The sequence below is a fragment of the Equus przewalskii genome, chromosome 13 (assembly GCF_037783145.1).
Source record: "Equus przewalskii isolate Varuska chromosome 13, EquPr2, whole genome shotgun sequence".
NCBI classification, from domain to species: domain Eukaryota; kingdom Metazoa; phylum Chordata; class Mammalia; order Perissodactyla; family Equidae; genus Equus; species Equus przewalskii.
In genome coordinates, this window is record NC_091843.1 from 20,836,558 (window position 1) to 20,852,607 (window position 16,050).

A 16,050-nucleotide genomic window follows, 5' to 3' on the forward strand; every position below is an offset into this window, starting at 1 on the left:
CAGACCTGGGTTCAAATCCTGGCTCTGCTGCTTCCTAGATGTGTGACAGTGGATAAATTCCAGAACTCTGAGTTGCTCTGCTGTACAGTGGGAATAACACCCACCTCAAAAGTGTCGTGATCACCAGGGAAGTGCCCCATGTGAAAGCACCCACCCATACCTGGTGCAGGCTATGTGCTCAGAAACTGCTGCCTAAGTCTGTTTTAGAGTTGCTCTGCTTGACATGCTGGGCTTCTACTAGGATCTGTTCTGGGATGGGAACTGGCCCCCAAGAGAGTTTGGGCAAAGAAGGACTATTTGGAATGGTATTGTTCCTTCATTCAATATATGTTTTTATGAGTGCCAGCTATGTGCTAGGCACTGAGGATAAGCAGTAAATAAAGACCAACTCTCATGGGGCATACATCCAGAGGGGAGAAGCACAGATCACAAGAAGAAACAAACAGAGGAATGTCAGACTATGCAATCAGGGACAAGTTTAATCTTTTAGAGAGACACACTGCCCTTGAGACTGTGGGCTCAGAGCCACATATCAACTTTAACTCTTCCTGGCTGTGTGACCTTGAGCGATTACTTAACCTCCCTGGGACCTTTTCTCATATATACAACGGAGATAAAAATATATCTACCTTGGGGATTTGTGAGGACTTAAAGACTTCACGTGAAGCTCTTAACACTGTGCTTGGCTCCTAGTCAGGGCTCAGGCATTAACAAGGGAAGAGTGTCTTCAGCTGACTCTATTCCCAAAACAGCCTTTCCCACTGTAGTGAGGGCATGGCTGGGGAAGGCAGTGCAGGGACATCCTTGGCAGCCACAACCCTCCAGAGATGTGGGACTGGTCCCCCAGCACTAGAGGAACCAGTTTAATTGCTCCATGTCCAAGGAAGGCCAAGACGCAAGTATCAAGTAAACACACTCAGAGGTCTTTATTCCTGACCCTGCAGACCACACTCCCAGGGCCCACAGATTATGGCTCTTCTCAAGATCCAACATGTTGCATTGATTTTAGTTACAGACAGAAATCCACATTCACTTAAAACTGGAGATTTGAGGCTGGAGGCGCAGGAAGCCAGTCTGTTGGTCAGCTGAGCCTTTGGAGCTCCAAGGCCAGCAGGAGTTTGGCCTGGGGTTGCCTCTCTTAGGGCATGGGACGTAAATTCAGGACACAGACGTGGAGTTAGACAGGAGAAGCTCTGCACCAGCTAGGGGGCTGAGGATCAAGTCTTCCCTCTTTACAAATATGCTGGCTCCCTCACTTCCATTTCAATGGTCCTTACACCAACTCCCACACTCTTGCAGCTAAAAAGAAGACAGGAAGGGAAGGAATAACAATTCTATCTCTCCAGCTGCTCTTGTGTTTTGAACGCCTCTGGCCAAATGTGAGGGGACCAAAGGCAGTCCCCGAAGCAGGTGGTGTTGGAGCAGTCATGACACGCTGCTTCCCAGTGTGGCAGTTCATCAGAGAGTTGGAGACTTGGCGGCAATCTGGTCAACAGCCAGAATGCACCCCACGCCAAGCCTCTACCCCTACGTGGTCACTGAAGTTCAAAGCTGATTCCACTGGCCAAGCCTCTGAGGCTGCAGCCAGAAATTACCCAGAGCCCTTTCCACCTGGGTTCTTGGTGGGGCACCAGAGCAAATACAAAAGGTGGCCCCCTGGTTTCCAGAGAGCCTGTGGCTGCTTTCTGCCAGATCCTGACTTAGCTCCTCACTCTTCTCCCCAGGTCCCCCAATCATATTTTGGTTTACTCCTCGAGAAAAAGGAAAATGCACTCTGCCAAATTCTAGCTGGACAGCCAGGCTACTTTTAAGAGCAGTGCAACTGCTGTTCTCTCTCCAGAGGGAGGCAAATTGATGTTTTGAGTTCTACGATAACTGACTGTCTCAGTGACTGACCTCTTAGGACGTATAGAGAGAGGGAAAGGGTGGGGAGGAGGGTGGAGCTGATGGAAACTAAGATGCTGACCTCCAGGCTGGAGTGCTCGGGGAATGGGGTTGGTGGAAATGTTTCCCTGAGACATCAGGTGGCTTTCGCAGTAAGAAGGTCAGCTGAGATCTTGCTTTTGTCTCCGAAGAAGAAGTGGCGAAAGCAGGAAGACATCTTACATTAGTTGTGTCTCTATCAGCTCTGGATGAAGAGGCTTGGCGAACAGCTCTCTGGGTCCCTGGAAGCCAGCTGCACTTCATCCTTGGGCTAAGGAATGGCGATTCAGTCTCAGGAGGAGAGCTAGTGCTAAGGATTTCCTGATGACCAACATTTCAGGAAAGTTCTTGGCCTGTGCTACATTCAACGGGTCAAATTCTACCTTCTTCCCAACAACATAGAGACGGCACCGAGGAAACAAGTGAGAAGGCAGGTCCCTGGGACCTGCTGGCACCAACGTAAAGTAGGGTATTTGGTCACTGAGGCTGTGTTTCCAGGAAATTCTACCACCACCACTCACTGGGTAGGGACTTTTCTCCTGGAAACAGCAATGAGGTATAAATAAACGTGTCAGAAAAGAGAGTCCACTGGTAACAGTTGTGCTGAAAATAACCAGGTGGCTCTGAAATTGAGAAGTCAGGCTGTACCGTAGGGCTCATCTTCTTGCTCACGTATTCCAAGCTTTAGGAATGGATTATAAATACTTTGGGCTTCTCTTCTGGCGATGGGGTACTGGCGAGTTCCATATTGTCCACAAGGACATTCTTGTCTTCTAGTCTAATGACAGTGGGCTCAGGGGCAGGAGGTGGGGTTGGGTTTTTGTGCATGTGGGGCAAGCTGGTCTGGCTGATGTCCAGGTCTTTGAAAGCATGAAGCATGAACACGCCCAGGATGATGGTGATAAAGCCGGAGAGGGTGCCCACAATGTCCACAGCAGACATGCTGTACCACTCCTTAAACAGGATGACGGAGGAGGTAACCACCACTGTGGTAAAGAACACGTAGTAGATGGGGAACACCAGAGAGGTATTAAAAATGTCCAGCGCCCTGTTGAGGAAGTTGACCTGAGTGCTGAGCGAAAGTGCTAGGATCAGGGACAGGATGTAGGGGAGGGGGTGCCGCACAACTGGCATCCCCTGGAAGAAGTTCTTAATGGTGATGCCCAGACCCTTCACGGCGGACACAGAGAAGGCCCCGATCACAGAGCAGATGAGGATGTAAACGAGGATATTCCTTTGCCCGTAACGTGGGGCGATGACGAAGATGAGGATGAGGCAGAACACCAGCAGAAGCACAGCAAACACGATGTACCCTTCAGGAAGGGAGGAAGAGAGAGAACCTGAGCTCTAGAGGATGCAATTAGCACCTAGAGCCCCCTGCCCACAGCAATGGGATGTTGCATTAAGAACTTGGGCTCTGGAGTCAGACAAACATGGGTTCCAGTCCCAGCTTCACAATTTCTTTAATAACTTGGGCAAGGTATTAATTAAACCCCCAAGACCTCAGTTTCCTCATTTGTAAAATAGGGCTAATAATAGGACCTTCCTCATAGGGCTTTACTTTGGGGAGATTAAATGAGATAACGCATGCTATAGATTAAATGTGTCCCCCCCAAATTCATAGACTGAAACCCTACCCCCAGTGTGATGGGATTTGGAGGTGGGCCTTTGGGAGGTGATTAGGTCATGAGGGTGGAGCCCTCATGAAGAGATTAGTGCCCTAACAAAAGGGACCCCAGAGAGTTCCTTTGCCCCTTCCACCATGTGAGGACACGGAGAAGACGGCCATCTATGAATCAGGAAGTAAGCTCCTGCCAGACACGAATCTGCTGGCACCCTGATCTTGGACTTCCAGCCTCTAGAACTGTGAGAAATAGATTTCTGTTGTTTACAAGCCACCCAGTCTATGGTATTCTGCTATAGCAGACCTAACTGATGAAGACAATGCATATAAAGCATTTAGAACAGTGCCTGGCACATAATAAACACTTAATAGATGGCATCACTATATATCAGGTCAGGAACCTGTAAGCTAACCTTAGGACCAGCCCAACTTTCTTTCTTTAGCGTGCCTCGTCCTCCAGGTGGCAGCACCTGAGATGCTCAGAATCCAGTCAGGCTCTCCACAAGATTCATCCCCCAGTGCCTTCCTGTTCACCAGGGCTTGGAGCCTACCTGTGTCTTTCATCTTGGCAGCCATCTCAATGACAGTGGTGACCTTCTCTTCCTCAGGGGCATGTATCACCATCACTGTGCTGCCCGCCACACAGATGACACAGCCCAGCTTTCCCAGCAGATTCAGACTCTCTCTCAGGAAATATGAGGAAAGGATGGCACTGCACGTGGAAATGGGAGAAAGAGATTAGGCAGCCATGCCTGCCTCAGGGTCCTGAAGAAAAATGGGGGCTGAGCAAGTGCTCACAGAGAACAACAGATCAGGACTCACTACTCTCTCACGAAAGCTTTTCTAGACCCCCCAAAAACATCTGAAATAGAAACTCATTTCTGGGAGGGTTACAGTGTGTGCTGGAGGAATTGACATACACATGGATTTCTTTCATTTTAGAGGCTGGGAGTGTCCCAAAACAGAAGTGCTGGAAGGGCCCTTCAAAGCACTCTTGTCTAACTTCCTACCCAAAGAGCACATCTTCTTTTAACACTGCAAACAGATGGCTCTCAGCCTTGGCTTGTATATCTCTGGTGACAAGCAGCTCACTCCTTCATGAGGCAAATGAATCTATTATATGTTCATTGTAATTATTCACCAAAAATATGGTAATTTCTACTCATTGTCCCATTCCTATTCCTTGAGCCATACAGAACAAATCTATTCCTTCTTCCATTTCCTTATAATAATTCCATATATTATAAGCCAATATAAACAACCCAAATGACAATTATTAGCACTCTGTCTTGGGCATGTATTATGTATTAGATATTATGCTAGAAACTTCCCATTTATTATCTCACCTACATCTCACAACCCTTTGAGAAGTAAAATATGCTATCTCCATTTTTTAGATGGGAAAAGTGAGTCTTATAGAAGTCAAAATGACTTCGCAAGGTCATACGACTGCTAAGTAGCTAAGTCAGGACTTGGGCTTGTTCTGTCTAATTATAAAGCCTATGGTTTTTCCTCTACAGCTCATTGAAGAGAATTCTTGTGACTTTCCTGAGTCTTCTCTTTTCTTGGCAAAATGCCTCTGGTTCCTTGCTATCCTTGGTGGCGTGATTTTCATTCCCCTCGTATCCTTTAGATGAGCCAGCAGGAGTGAGGGAAGAAGGGAGGGAAATTGGGCAAGAGAGGCATGATCGCTGGGGCACACTTCTGTTTCTTTACAAAGGTGACATCCGTTTAGGATAAAAATCTGTTGGCTCACCCAGCACTCAACTAGCCTCCGAAGTCCTGGTTAAAGGTATCAGGAGAGAGGGAACGGATGTCCAAGTTCCTCTGCATGTCTCCCACGGCCCCTCTAAAACTACCAAAAACATTTAACCACAATGCCCACTCAAGAGAGTCTGGTGGCATCAGCACAGGCAGAGGTCACACTGGAGGATTCCCTGCCTCTTCCAACTTCCTGGGGGCGGGAATTTATAAACTAATCAGACACACAATAGTGTGCCGCAGCTACATCAGCGAATTGTGCCATGTGAGTCATGGTCCTATTTGTTTCTTGACTGAGTAAATGCTGCAAACTTGTCATCAAGACGGTAATACAAAACAGAGGAAATTACGAGAACGGGGTGTGGTTAGCTGGGATTTACCAGGGCTCCAAGGTTAAGCGGACAATCAGAGTCAGCTTCAAATGGGGCTTCAGGACCCCCCACAGAGGAACCATTTTTTTGTAGCGTGGAAGAATGGGGCAATGGGAATCACATGCATTTAACATCACTTATTTGTAAAACTATGAAACATTTGAGAGGCAACATGGCATTGTGATTAACACCTGAACTCTGAAATTAGACTGCCTGGATGGGAGTCCTGGCCTAGACTCTTGGGACCTGGGTGACCTTGGCCAAATTGCTTAGCCTCTGCCTCAGCTCTCCTACTTTCTAATTAGGAAGGATGCTGTGAGGATTAAACGAGTTGATACGTGCAAGACATTTAGAAGATTTAGCACATAGTAAGCCCTCAATAGATGTTAGCTGTGGTTATTGTTCAGTGCCAGGTCTGTACCACACACTTTCTGTGCATTATGTCATTTAGTCCTTGCAGCAATGCCTTCAGGTAGGTATTATTAGCATCCCCACTTAGCAGCTGGAGAAACTGAGCCTCAGAGTGGTTAACTGACTTGCCCATGGTAACGTAATTACTAGGTGGTAAAGCCAAGGTTAGAACTCAGGGAGTGTTAATCTGGGGAGGATGTTTTTGACTTTGATGCTTCTCCCAGTGCGGCACCAAAACATTGACTTGAGACATTCAGCTTGGCGGCAGTGGAAGCCCTTCCAACTGGTTTGGGCTTGGCCTGCCCTTCCATTGCCCAGTCAGTCAATGGGATGCTAGAGCAACTGGCAGCAAACAATCCAAGGGTCCAGAGTGCTGGACAGCACACTGCCACTTTCTGGGAGCTGGGACTGACTGCAAGTGGCAGGTGACCCCACTTGGCAGTTCCAAACCTCAACAAACTGAAAATTGGAAGGAGCCAGAGACAGCAAGAGAGGTGACAATAACCTTATGAGGACACTCAGTGCTCCCAGAGGTGTGATGACTGTTGCAGGAGCAAATGCGTAGGCCCCGAAGTTGGCAACTTCTCCAGCAGCCACTAGGAAATTAAGGGAGAAAAGAGGCTAGTATGGAGCCGATGCACCATCTCCAGCCCAAATGAATCTGGGTAGAGACGACTTCGTTCAGTATTCAACCATTCATAGAATCCCAGCCCAGCATTCCTTAAAACCCTGATCATTACGCTCTCTCCCTGGAGAATCTGATCAGGTCAGGCCCAGACTATTCTGATCGAATCTTTCCGTTTTAAAGATGAGGAAGCCAGGCCCAGAGTCCAAGGTCACATGACGTGTTTGTAGCAGACGCCTTCTTGTTCTTGATGTCTCTTGGCTTCTAGTCCAGGCACTGTTAAGTGTATCTCAGGGACTGCCAATGTTTGGTCTGTATCTTCAAGGTAAGGTCTAGAAAGTGTTAATTATCAAATAAAGAAACAACTACAGCTATTGATTCTTTAGGTACGCGTTGGCCGATGTAGCTATCTTTCCCAGAGGAACTGTAGATAGTCGAGACTGACAGGCAGGTGGTTAGAAAGTCTGATATTTCCAAAGGGCCTAATTCACCCCATTTGAGTTTTCAGTTTGCAGACTCCTGCAAGTGCTTTTTCTGTCTTTCTGCTGGTGGAGAATGATCTGGGTCTGCCCTTTGAAATCAGATGATGAATATGATAGCTCTGGCTAAGACTGACATCAAAATCTGACTTAGGAAATTATAAATGGAAAGCTGGCTAATTTTCCATCCAAAGGAATTCGGGTTTGAAAGCCAGAGAGGGTGGGTGGAAAGCAGGAGAAATGTGTAAACGTGCAAATTTGGGCAAACCTTAAGTGGTAGACCAACCATATCCTAAGTGAGCCAACAAATTGCCTGTGGAATGGGGAAACTGGCTTAGAAGTCCCAGCAAGAAGACCAGGAGACTCCAATAGGCAGTAATATCTCCCTATGTTTCAAGGGAAGTTGAGAAAAATGCCTTTTTCATTTACCCACTCTGTACAAACCTCTCTGGGGATAGATGCTTCATGGACGAAAGACTGACTTTGGGCTGAGAAAGTGATCTGAGAAACATGTAAGATGTTCTACCTGCAAAGATTGCCAAGGCTCAGGTTCATACTTTGCACAATAGAGACGGAAATGCCCCATCCACCCCTCCTTTCATCTCTGCCTCTGCCATCAATAGGTCACTGTCATTAGCAGCAAAGAACACACTTACTGGTGAGAAATCCAGCCCACCACATTGCATCCTTCAGGTAGCCATAGCCTCCATCCACTGTAGAAAGGAATGGACACAAAGTTAGAGCTTGGCCCCACTTTCTCAGGCACCTTCATTCCCCAGTCTCTAAGGGTTCAATATATGTCAGCTGCAGTTAGTCCTGGGAGCTTGCTTCCGGGCCCTCTCCTGGGTGAGCTCATCCATTCCCAAAGTTTTAAATACCGTCTATATGCTGGTGTCTCTATTTCGTATATGTACCCTGATCCTTTCTTCTGAGCCCTGATGTATATCTAATTGCTTACTTGATAACTCTTGGATCTCTCGCAGGCATCTCAAACTCCATCTTAAATGGAACTCTTGATTTTATGGGGCTTCCCACCTATCCATCAAATGAAACTCAGTAAATGGCACCTCCATGTACCTAGTTGCTTCAGCCAGAAAGCAGGGAATCCCCCTTGACTCCTCCCACTCCTCCACTTTCTGCATCTACTCCATCCTGCTGATTCTGTCTCCAAAAAGCAACACGTGTGTCCACTCCACTGCCACCACCCTACTCCAAGGCATATCAACTCTGGCCTAGGTTGAGGCAACAGCTTCCTATGGTTCCTCTGGTTCTACTCTCATCCCTTTTTAATCCATTCCTTTCTGAGCAGTCTGTGGTCTTTTAAGAACGTGAATCAGATTATGTCACTCCTCAGTTTACAGCTGGCCAATGCCTTCCAAACACTCTTAGGATAAAGACCAGAATCCTTCACAAGCCTGTTCTTAGTTTTGACCCTGCTCACCTCTCCAAAGGCATCTCCTGCCACTCTTCTTACTACAGTCTAGCTGCTCAGGCTTTCGATTAGTTCTTCAGAAATGATGAGCTCTTTTCAGCCTTAAGAGCTTTGCACATGCTTTTCCATGTCTGGAATAGAATAGTCTTCTTAACGATATTTGCGTAAATCTACACCCACTCTATAGGTCTCTGCCTGAAGGTTGCTTCCCCTATGATGCCCTCCATGACCCCCTTATCTCTACTATTTCCCTTGGGATTCTCTTTCATCACACCCAGCTCTTCTCCTTCATGACACTTCTCATTTATTATCTGCATTGATCTGTTTATTTTCTGGCATTTCTCCCTCTAAAATGGAAGCTCCATGAAGCCAGAAATGTGTCTGCTTTGTTCACATGGGGGGCTCAGAGCCTGGTACATAGTCAATACTCAATAATATTAGCGATGATGATGATGATGATGATGATGATAATGATGGAAGGATTTTAGACAGCTTTGTGAAAATCCAAAAATTGTATGTCGCTTTTTGTGAATGCCCATTTTTCTCAGAAGATTTTAGCTTTCATCAGGTTCCTAAAGGGGTCAGACTCTCCCATAAAAGCTAAGAGCTCTGAGAGCATTTTACTCTAAGGGCTAAAATCTCAGAAGATGTTGAAATAGCAGATTGGAGGAAAAAGTTGACTCCAGGGAAGGTGCCTTTCTGAATGGGCAATGATACCTCCCCTGCTCTCCCCTGAAGTCAAGCAGCTGTTTTTCTCACACTTTGGGAGGGCTCTGGCCTTTCAAACACTTATCCAGAAGTGAAGGATAGAGCAGCAATGACCAGTGCTCCAGACTTCATGCTCACACCTCACAGCTCTCCATTGGAGAGCGAGCCTGGCTTTAGACCTGGGTGTCCAACTGCCTGCTGGGCCATCCCGCTTAGCTAACTGTAATCCTAATACCAGTGCTTACCCTGTGCCAAGCATCTGTCTAAACACACTACAGGTCTTCATAACAGTCTTTGAGTCTGGAACTATCCTTATCCCCATTTCACAGATAAGGAAACTGAGGCACAGGAAAAATACTTTTCTTGCCCAGGCTCACATGACCAGGAATTGAAGAGCTGGAGCTGGAGCCCCAGGAATCGGCTTCCAAAGTTCAATGTCCCACAGAACATTAAACTGAACATGTCCAAGCTTGAACATCTTCCCATAAACCTGCTCCTCCTGCATTCTTTATCTCAGAAAATAGCACCCTCAGTTCCCCAGTTGCTCAAGTCAGAAAGCTGAGTCATTCTTGACCCTGTTTTTCACCCTCCCCTTGGAGCCAGTCAACACCAAATCCAGTAAGTTCTCTCTTCAAAGACTGTCTCTGGACTCTCATTGCTACTCCCAGGCCCAAGTTCTGTTGTCTCTCTCCTCTAATTGGTCTCCTAGCCTCCAGTCTTGTCCTCTAATCCATTCTCCACCCAGCAACCGGGGATATTCTCACATCATAAGCCAGCCTAAGTCACTCCTCTGCATAGAGCCTTTCAGTCACTGACAATTGCACTCAGACTCTGGAGCCCACTTTACAGGACCCTTCATGGTCTGGCCCTCACCCCATCTCTTAGCCCTCATGCTCCAGCCATCCTGAACCACTTTCAGTTCCTAGTGTCACTCACGCTCTCTCTCCTCGGAGCCTTTGCACATGCTGTTCTTTTTGCCTGGAACACTACATCTCCCTCTCTTCCCCTCCACCTTGCTATCTCCTCATTATTTATTTCTTGGCTTCTAGATCACCTCTTACAGAAAGCTCCCCTACCCCCTAAGCCTGAGCTTTACATGCCCCTCCAAAATATTCCATAGCATTCTGGATTTTCCCCGTGATAGCACTTAACACACTACAGAACAATTGTCTATTGTCTTGCCTGTCTCTCCCACTCAACTCAATGCCCCACAAGGCACTGCGTCCCCCTGTCTGACAAGATACCTGGCACACAGCAGGTACTCAATGAATGATTAAATGAATGAATTCTTTTACACATGATTCCTTTTCTCAAGAATCATTTCATGGATACACATCTTATTTTCCAAACAAGCAAATCTCTCTGGACAGAGACTCAGCAATTCTTTTGTGGCCTATAAGGGAACTCAGTTTGATGGTAAGCAAGGGCATACTAGTGTCTGACATTCTTCTGGGCAGAGGTATTTATATTCCCATTTTTCAGGGAAGTTGTGACTTGCCTTGCCTATGATGACACAGCTGGTAAGAAATAAAACCAGGACCAGCCTTAGGGTTTCTGATTCTTGACCCTGAGACTTTCCTCTCTCTTCACTCCAATTAGCGTATCTTGAAGTTGGCAGGAAATATTGGATTGCAAAGGAAGGTCACCTGTTGGTGGACTGAATTCCCAACGGGGTTGACAATGAGCCTTTGTGCCCAACTAGGCCAGGCTCTCAAACTGCTGCAGTGGTCCCTGTAAGGAGGTTCACGGGGCTGGCTAAGGGCTCAGCTGCCTAGCACACCATCCCCACCCGTCCTCCAGGAGCCTACCAGCCCGTGTGGCCCCCGAGGCCACCAGTCGCAGGAGGCCTTTCTTCTTGAGGATGACGCTGCTGCCGATGAGGAAGCTGGACAGGAAGGCCAGACCCAAGCCAATGTAGAAGCTGTAGTTCTGCCTAAACCTCTCCTGCCAGCTGTGAGAGGTGACATTGCTGGGCATCTCAGGGCTGAGGTCACCAACGACCTGGCACAGGACTTGTCGGGAGGAGCAGTATAGGCTGATCAAGGAACCTAGAGGGGAAGACCACAGAGAGAGAGTCATGCTGGGGACGTTTGCACACTTTAACAATTGGAATTGGCCACTGTTTCAGACCTGCTGCTTCAGCTACTGTGGGGGTCTGTCCACACACTGGGCCTCAACCTAAAAATAACAGTTAACATTCACTGAGTGCTTACTCCAGGCTAGGGGCTTTATTTGCATGAATGCATCAAATTCTTACAACCACCTGTCAGATAAGTGCTGTGTTAAATTCCCATTTCATAGATGTGGAAATGGAGGCCATGAGAGGTCAGGTATCTTGCCCAATAACACAGGTTGTCTGACTCCAGAATTCCAGCACATAACCACTAAGCTATGCTGATGCCCCATACACCAAGCATGGTCCCCCAAGCTCTCAGGCATCACTGAATATAACCTCTTGCCCTCCACAGGAATTCCCGCCTAGCCTCTGGGCACACCGGCCTCCAACAGCTCAGGATCACACAGGATTCTTTCCTTCTCCTCACTTACGTATCCCTAACTCCAGCCATAAAGGACACACCTGACAGGTAACACGAGGGAGTGAAGGTAGAGAGTCCACAGCCCATTCTAGGCCTGAAGATGAGCAAACACAAGCCTCCTGTTGGTTAGAACTGACCATTCCCAGCCCTTACTTCTAAGACCTCTGGTGTGAGTGGTCAGTGGCTGGGACCTCCCTCAGGCCTCAGAGGGATAGGTGTCCCTACCACCTCATGCAGAATCTGTCTTTAGTTTGCTTTCCAAGAGTCTGAACCAGCCCTCATGCCCCAGATCCAGTCTACCCTTGCTTGCCCTTTTGGCACAAACACCAAGGACAACAGGACAAACCTGGGCATGAGGGGCAGATCCTCAGTGAGAAGAACTAAGCTGCCCAAGTTCAATGAAACAGTACAAAGCATAGCCAATAATCCTCCAGTGCCAGTACTCACATGGCCTCTGCTCTGCGGCTTTCCATGAGCATTCCTATCATGGAGAGGGCACAATGACCAGGTCCAGGGTTTTAGCTGAAGATGCTGGGCCCTGATAAGTTCAGTAACTTGCCTAAAGCTATACTGGTTGCAAGTGGTGCAGCCAGAATTGTTCCCCAAGCCCATCTGACCCTAAAGCCCGTGCTCTTAACCATCACACACCCCTACCCCCTGTCCTCCCATGAAGCAGGCAGCAAGGAGGGTGGGGCTTCATTTGGCTTCTTGAGGGAAATTATAAAACATGAATTCAGTACCAACTTGTAGAAATCAGGAGATTTCCCATGAAAATTCAGCTTTTGAGCTGCTTTTGCTTACCTTAGTGGGCATACCTTTCCACAGGCAATGATGGGCTGCAGCCGAGCAGCGGTTGCCCCCCTAGACAGGACAAGCTCTTTGTAATTCCCCAGAGTCTGTACTGGCTCCCTGCAGGCATTTTTGTTATGTGCTCAGCCCCTGAAGCATTTGAGTTTGTGACCTCTGGTGGTAGGAGGTCTTTTTCAAACTGTGTGTCACAAAGGCCTGGGCTCCCGTGCCAAGGACATAAGCCTGGGCCAGGCACTTCTTGGACCGATTAGAACTTGAGGTTAGTACCAGAAGGGCCGCAAAGTCCAAGATCAGGCAGCCCCGGCTTTGGCATATCTGGAGTACAGAGTGGCATCTTGGTGGAACAGAGTACGGGCAATGTTGACTGTTCTTCCTTGGCACAGAGGCACAGAACAACAGAGCTGAAAGAGCCCTTAGATGGCAGCCAGTCTAACCCTCCTACTTTCAGCTGGGGAAACTGAGCCCCTGAGAAGAAGAAGGACTTGCTTGAGTCTCACAAAAACCCTGGTAGCAGAGCTGGGTCTGGAACACCCCACGGGACATCCATGTGTCTTTTGCAGTGAGAGATCTCTCTTTCTGACACCTGTGTCACAATCAAGAGAAGATGAGACAAGAAGCCATCTCGGTCTCTAATCAAACTGGTTCTGATGGCTCACTCCTGTTCCTCAGTTTGGACAAGAGTTGAGTCTGGGGAGTTCCCTGAGCTCAGGAAATGAGCCAGAGCCTGGGAGGATGTGGGCCAAGGAAGGTGACTCCCAAGAGGAAGGCCAAGCCCATTCCCACATCCTTCACCTGCCCTCCTGAAGGTGTGTCTGCAGCAGGTGGAGCCAAAGGGTGGGCTTGGCTGTTTGGGGGAGTCCTGAAGCACCCAAGGGGTGCAGCACCCTCCACTGAATTAAGTTCTCCCATGGGGTAAAAAGAAAAAGAGAGAGGGGTGGTGGCCAAAATCACCCAAATCTCAGAAGTCCATTCTGAGAAGGATGCTCAGCTGACAAATGGGCGTTGGGCCAGTTGATTCCTGCCTCTCTTCTCGAATAGGCTAGGACCGGAGAACACACTCTTCCCCAGGGGAAGATGAGGCTGGAAACGGACTGCCTTGGTCAGGACACCAAAGCCAGTGAACACCCAACAGGCTGGCTTTGAAAGTTTCACTGGAGAAGAGAAGTTAGAGAAACAGGGATATGCCACAGCTGCAGTTCCAAGAGGAAAATGGAGCTATACCAAGAAAGGAGTTGAGGATCCTAATAAGAGTGTACAGATTTTAGAATCCAAAGGCTCTAGTTTCAAATTCCATTTGCCAGCTATATTACCTTGAGCAAACTATCAGACTTTTCAGAGCCTGAGTTTCTCTGTCTCCAGAATGGAGACATTAAGGTAATAATACCCACCTGCCTTCTAGAGTTGTATTAAGGATTAATGAGATAACGCAAGTAAAGGGCCTAGTCCACTACCCGGTTCATGGTAAGAACTCAACGTAAAGCCAAGGGTCTTTCTGTATCCTTTCCTGAGGGTCTTCTTTCCTTCCTTTTTCTAAAAGGTGTGTGTGGGTTTTGGGGTGTTGAGTCTGCGCCCCTCGCTCCTGTCTTTGGTGCGCTCCAGAGAGACAGCCAGACCTGGGCAGGTACTAAAATCTGCAGCAACCACCCTGTATACGTAAAAAACCCTGCAACCCCCCACCTCTAGGTCGACCTGGCCCAACGGATAATGCCCGCCTCCGCCTCCTCCCTCCCGCATACGTCCCATTTTCTCCCATTCTCCCTCTCAGTCACCCAGCTCCACAGATGGGGGAAGTCAGCCAGAATCCTGCTCCTCCCCAAGACGGGCCTGAGAACTGAGTGGGAGACAACTCGTGCTGATCTCCCCCACTCTCCAGTTTTTGGGTCCCTGGCAGGAGAGGACGCGAAGGAAAGGAGAGGCGGGGAAGGGAAGGCGCGAAGCGCGGAGGCCCCCGTGTCCCCGCCCGGCCCGCACGCACCGTTCCCGCAGCTGGCGTTGCTGGCCGGCAGCTCCATGGGGCCCTGGGCGCGCGGACAGACGCGCGGGCGGACGGCGCCCCCGGATCCCCGGCTCCGGAGCAGGTGGCAGAGACTTGTCCCCTGCGTGGCCGGCGTGCGAGAAGCCGCCGGGGTGGGAACCCAGGGGTGGGGAGAATGACGCGCCCCAGAGGGGGAGGGTCCCTGGGGAGGAGTCAGCCGGCGTCTTGGGCAACTCCATGGGCCGGGGGCCCGGCGCTCGAGCTGCCTGCGGAGGAGCGCGCGCCGTCCCGGGGTGCAGAGGCTGCCCGTGTCGCCGCCGAGGAGTCACCGCCCGGCGCTCTCGGCAGCAGGCGAGGGAGCGGGTCCCTGGGCGCCGCCCCTCAGCGACGCCGGGAGCCGCACCCAGTTCCATCCTCAGTGACAGAGCTGATGGCCCCAGGATGGTGAGGGAGGGGGAAATTTTCAGGCCAAGGTGGAAGTTGGAACGTGGGTGTTGGAAAGGGGTACTGCTTCCAGTTGGGGCCCTTTCCGGCCAGGAGGTCCAGGACCCTGGGTTTTTTCCTTCCTTCATGCTTTCCTGGCTTCCCACCTCCCTGTCTTATTCATTCATTCAACATAGGCCTGATCTGTGCTGGGCACTAGGACACTACACAGCAGACACATCTTGGTGCCCAATAAATGGTCAATACATACATGTGGAATGAATGGGTGATAGAAGCTTGGTAAATTGAATGGAAGAGGGAAAGGAAGTGAATGGAGACCAAAATGAGCCAAATTGCCTGTCCCCCAAGAACCTTATATAGTAATAGGAGAAACAAAATGGGGTCAACTATCTAGAGACCGGTGTTTTCCAAATCACCATTAAAAAATAGTGGTGATGGAAAGAATAGTTGTTACTGTGGGTAATAGTAAAAGAAGCTAGAGAAATACTGACCTGGACCGTAAAAAAACTGTGCAGTGCCTGCTATAGGCCAGGCACAGTCGTTAGTGCTGAAAAATCCTGCTTCATTTCATCCTGATGACATCCACACGCAGTACATACTTTTATGATTTACAGAAAGGAAACTGAGGCACAGAGCCATCATGTAACTTGCTCAGACCCCAGCTAGCGAGGGGAAGAGCCAAGATCAAATGCACGGTCCCAGCACCCACACTAAACTGCCTGTCATTTTAGACTGAAATAAACTCCTGCTCTGGTGCAGTGATGATGTGGGACTGCCAAGAAAGCAGTGGTCACTTCTGACAGTGTCCGTCACTGGCCTCCTGCACGAGGCAGTTTTCAAAAATAATTCTGTACCGAGTCTTCACTACGGGACAGACACTGCACTAACCCTTGACAGGCGCTATCTCACCGAGGCCTCCTGTGAGGCAGGTACCATTCTTATTTCCGTGG

The 16,050-nt window shown here is 48.9% G+C and overlaps 1 protein-coding gene across 1 annotated transcript; it reads right to left on the bottom strand.

Annotated features, from left to right (window-relative positions):
- Nucleotides 1-902: 902 nt before the first annotated feature.
- NIPAL4 (NIPA like domain containing 4) lies at nt 903-15,039 on the bottom strand. The gene is made up of 6 exons (XM_008515031.2): nt 14,657-15,039; nt 11,143-11,382; nt 7,851-7,907; nt 6,596-6,686; nt 4,099-4,259; nt 903-3,236 (listed from the first exon to the last, which is right to left on the bottom strand). Exons 1-6 carry the CDS (start codon nt 14,691-14,693, stop codon nt 2,608-2,610), a joined length of 1,215 nt encoding a protein of 404 aa, XP_008513253.2. The 5' UTR covers nt 14,694-15,039; the 3' UTR covers nt 903-2,607.
- Nucleotides 15,040-16,050: the final 1,011 nt, after the last annotated feature.

Coding starts and splice junctions, on each gene's coding strand:
- NIPAL4 (XM_008515031.2), bottom strand. CDS start 14,693: ATGGAGCTGCCGGCCAGCAACGCCAGCTGCGGGAACG. Junction 4,260..6,595: donor GCACTGAGTGTCCTCATAAG/GTTATTGTCACC, acceptor TTCCACGTGCAG/TGCCATCCTTTCCTCATATT. Junction 3,237..4,098: donor TGCCAAGATGAAAGACACAG/GTAGGCTCCAAG, acceptor CCCTTCCTGAAG/GGTACATCGTGTTTGCTGTG.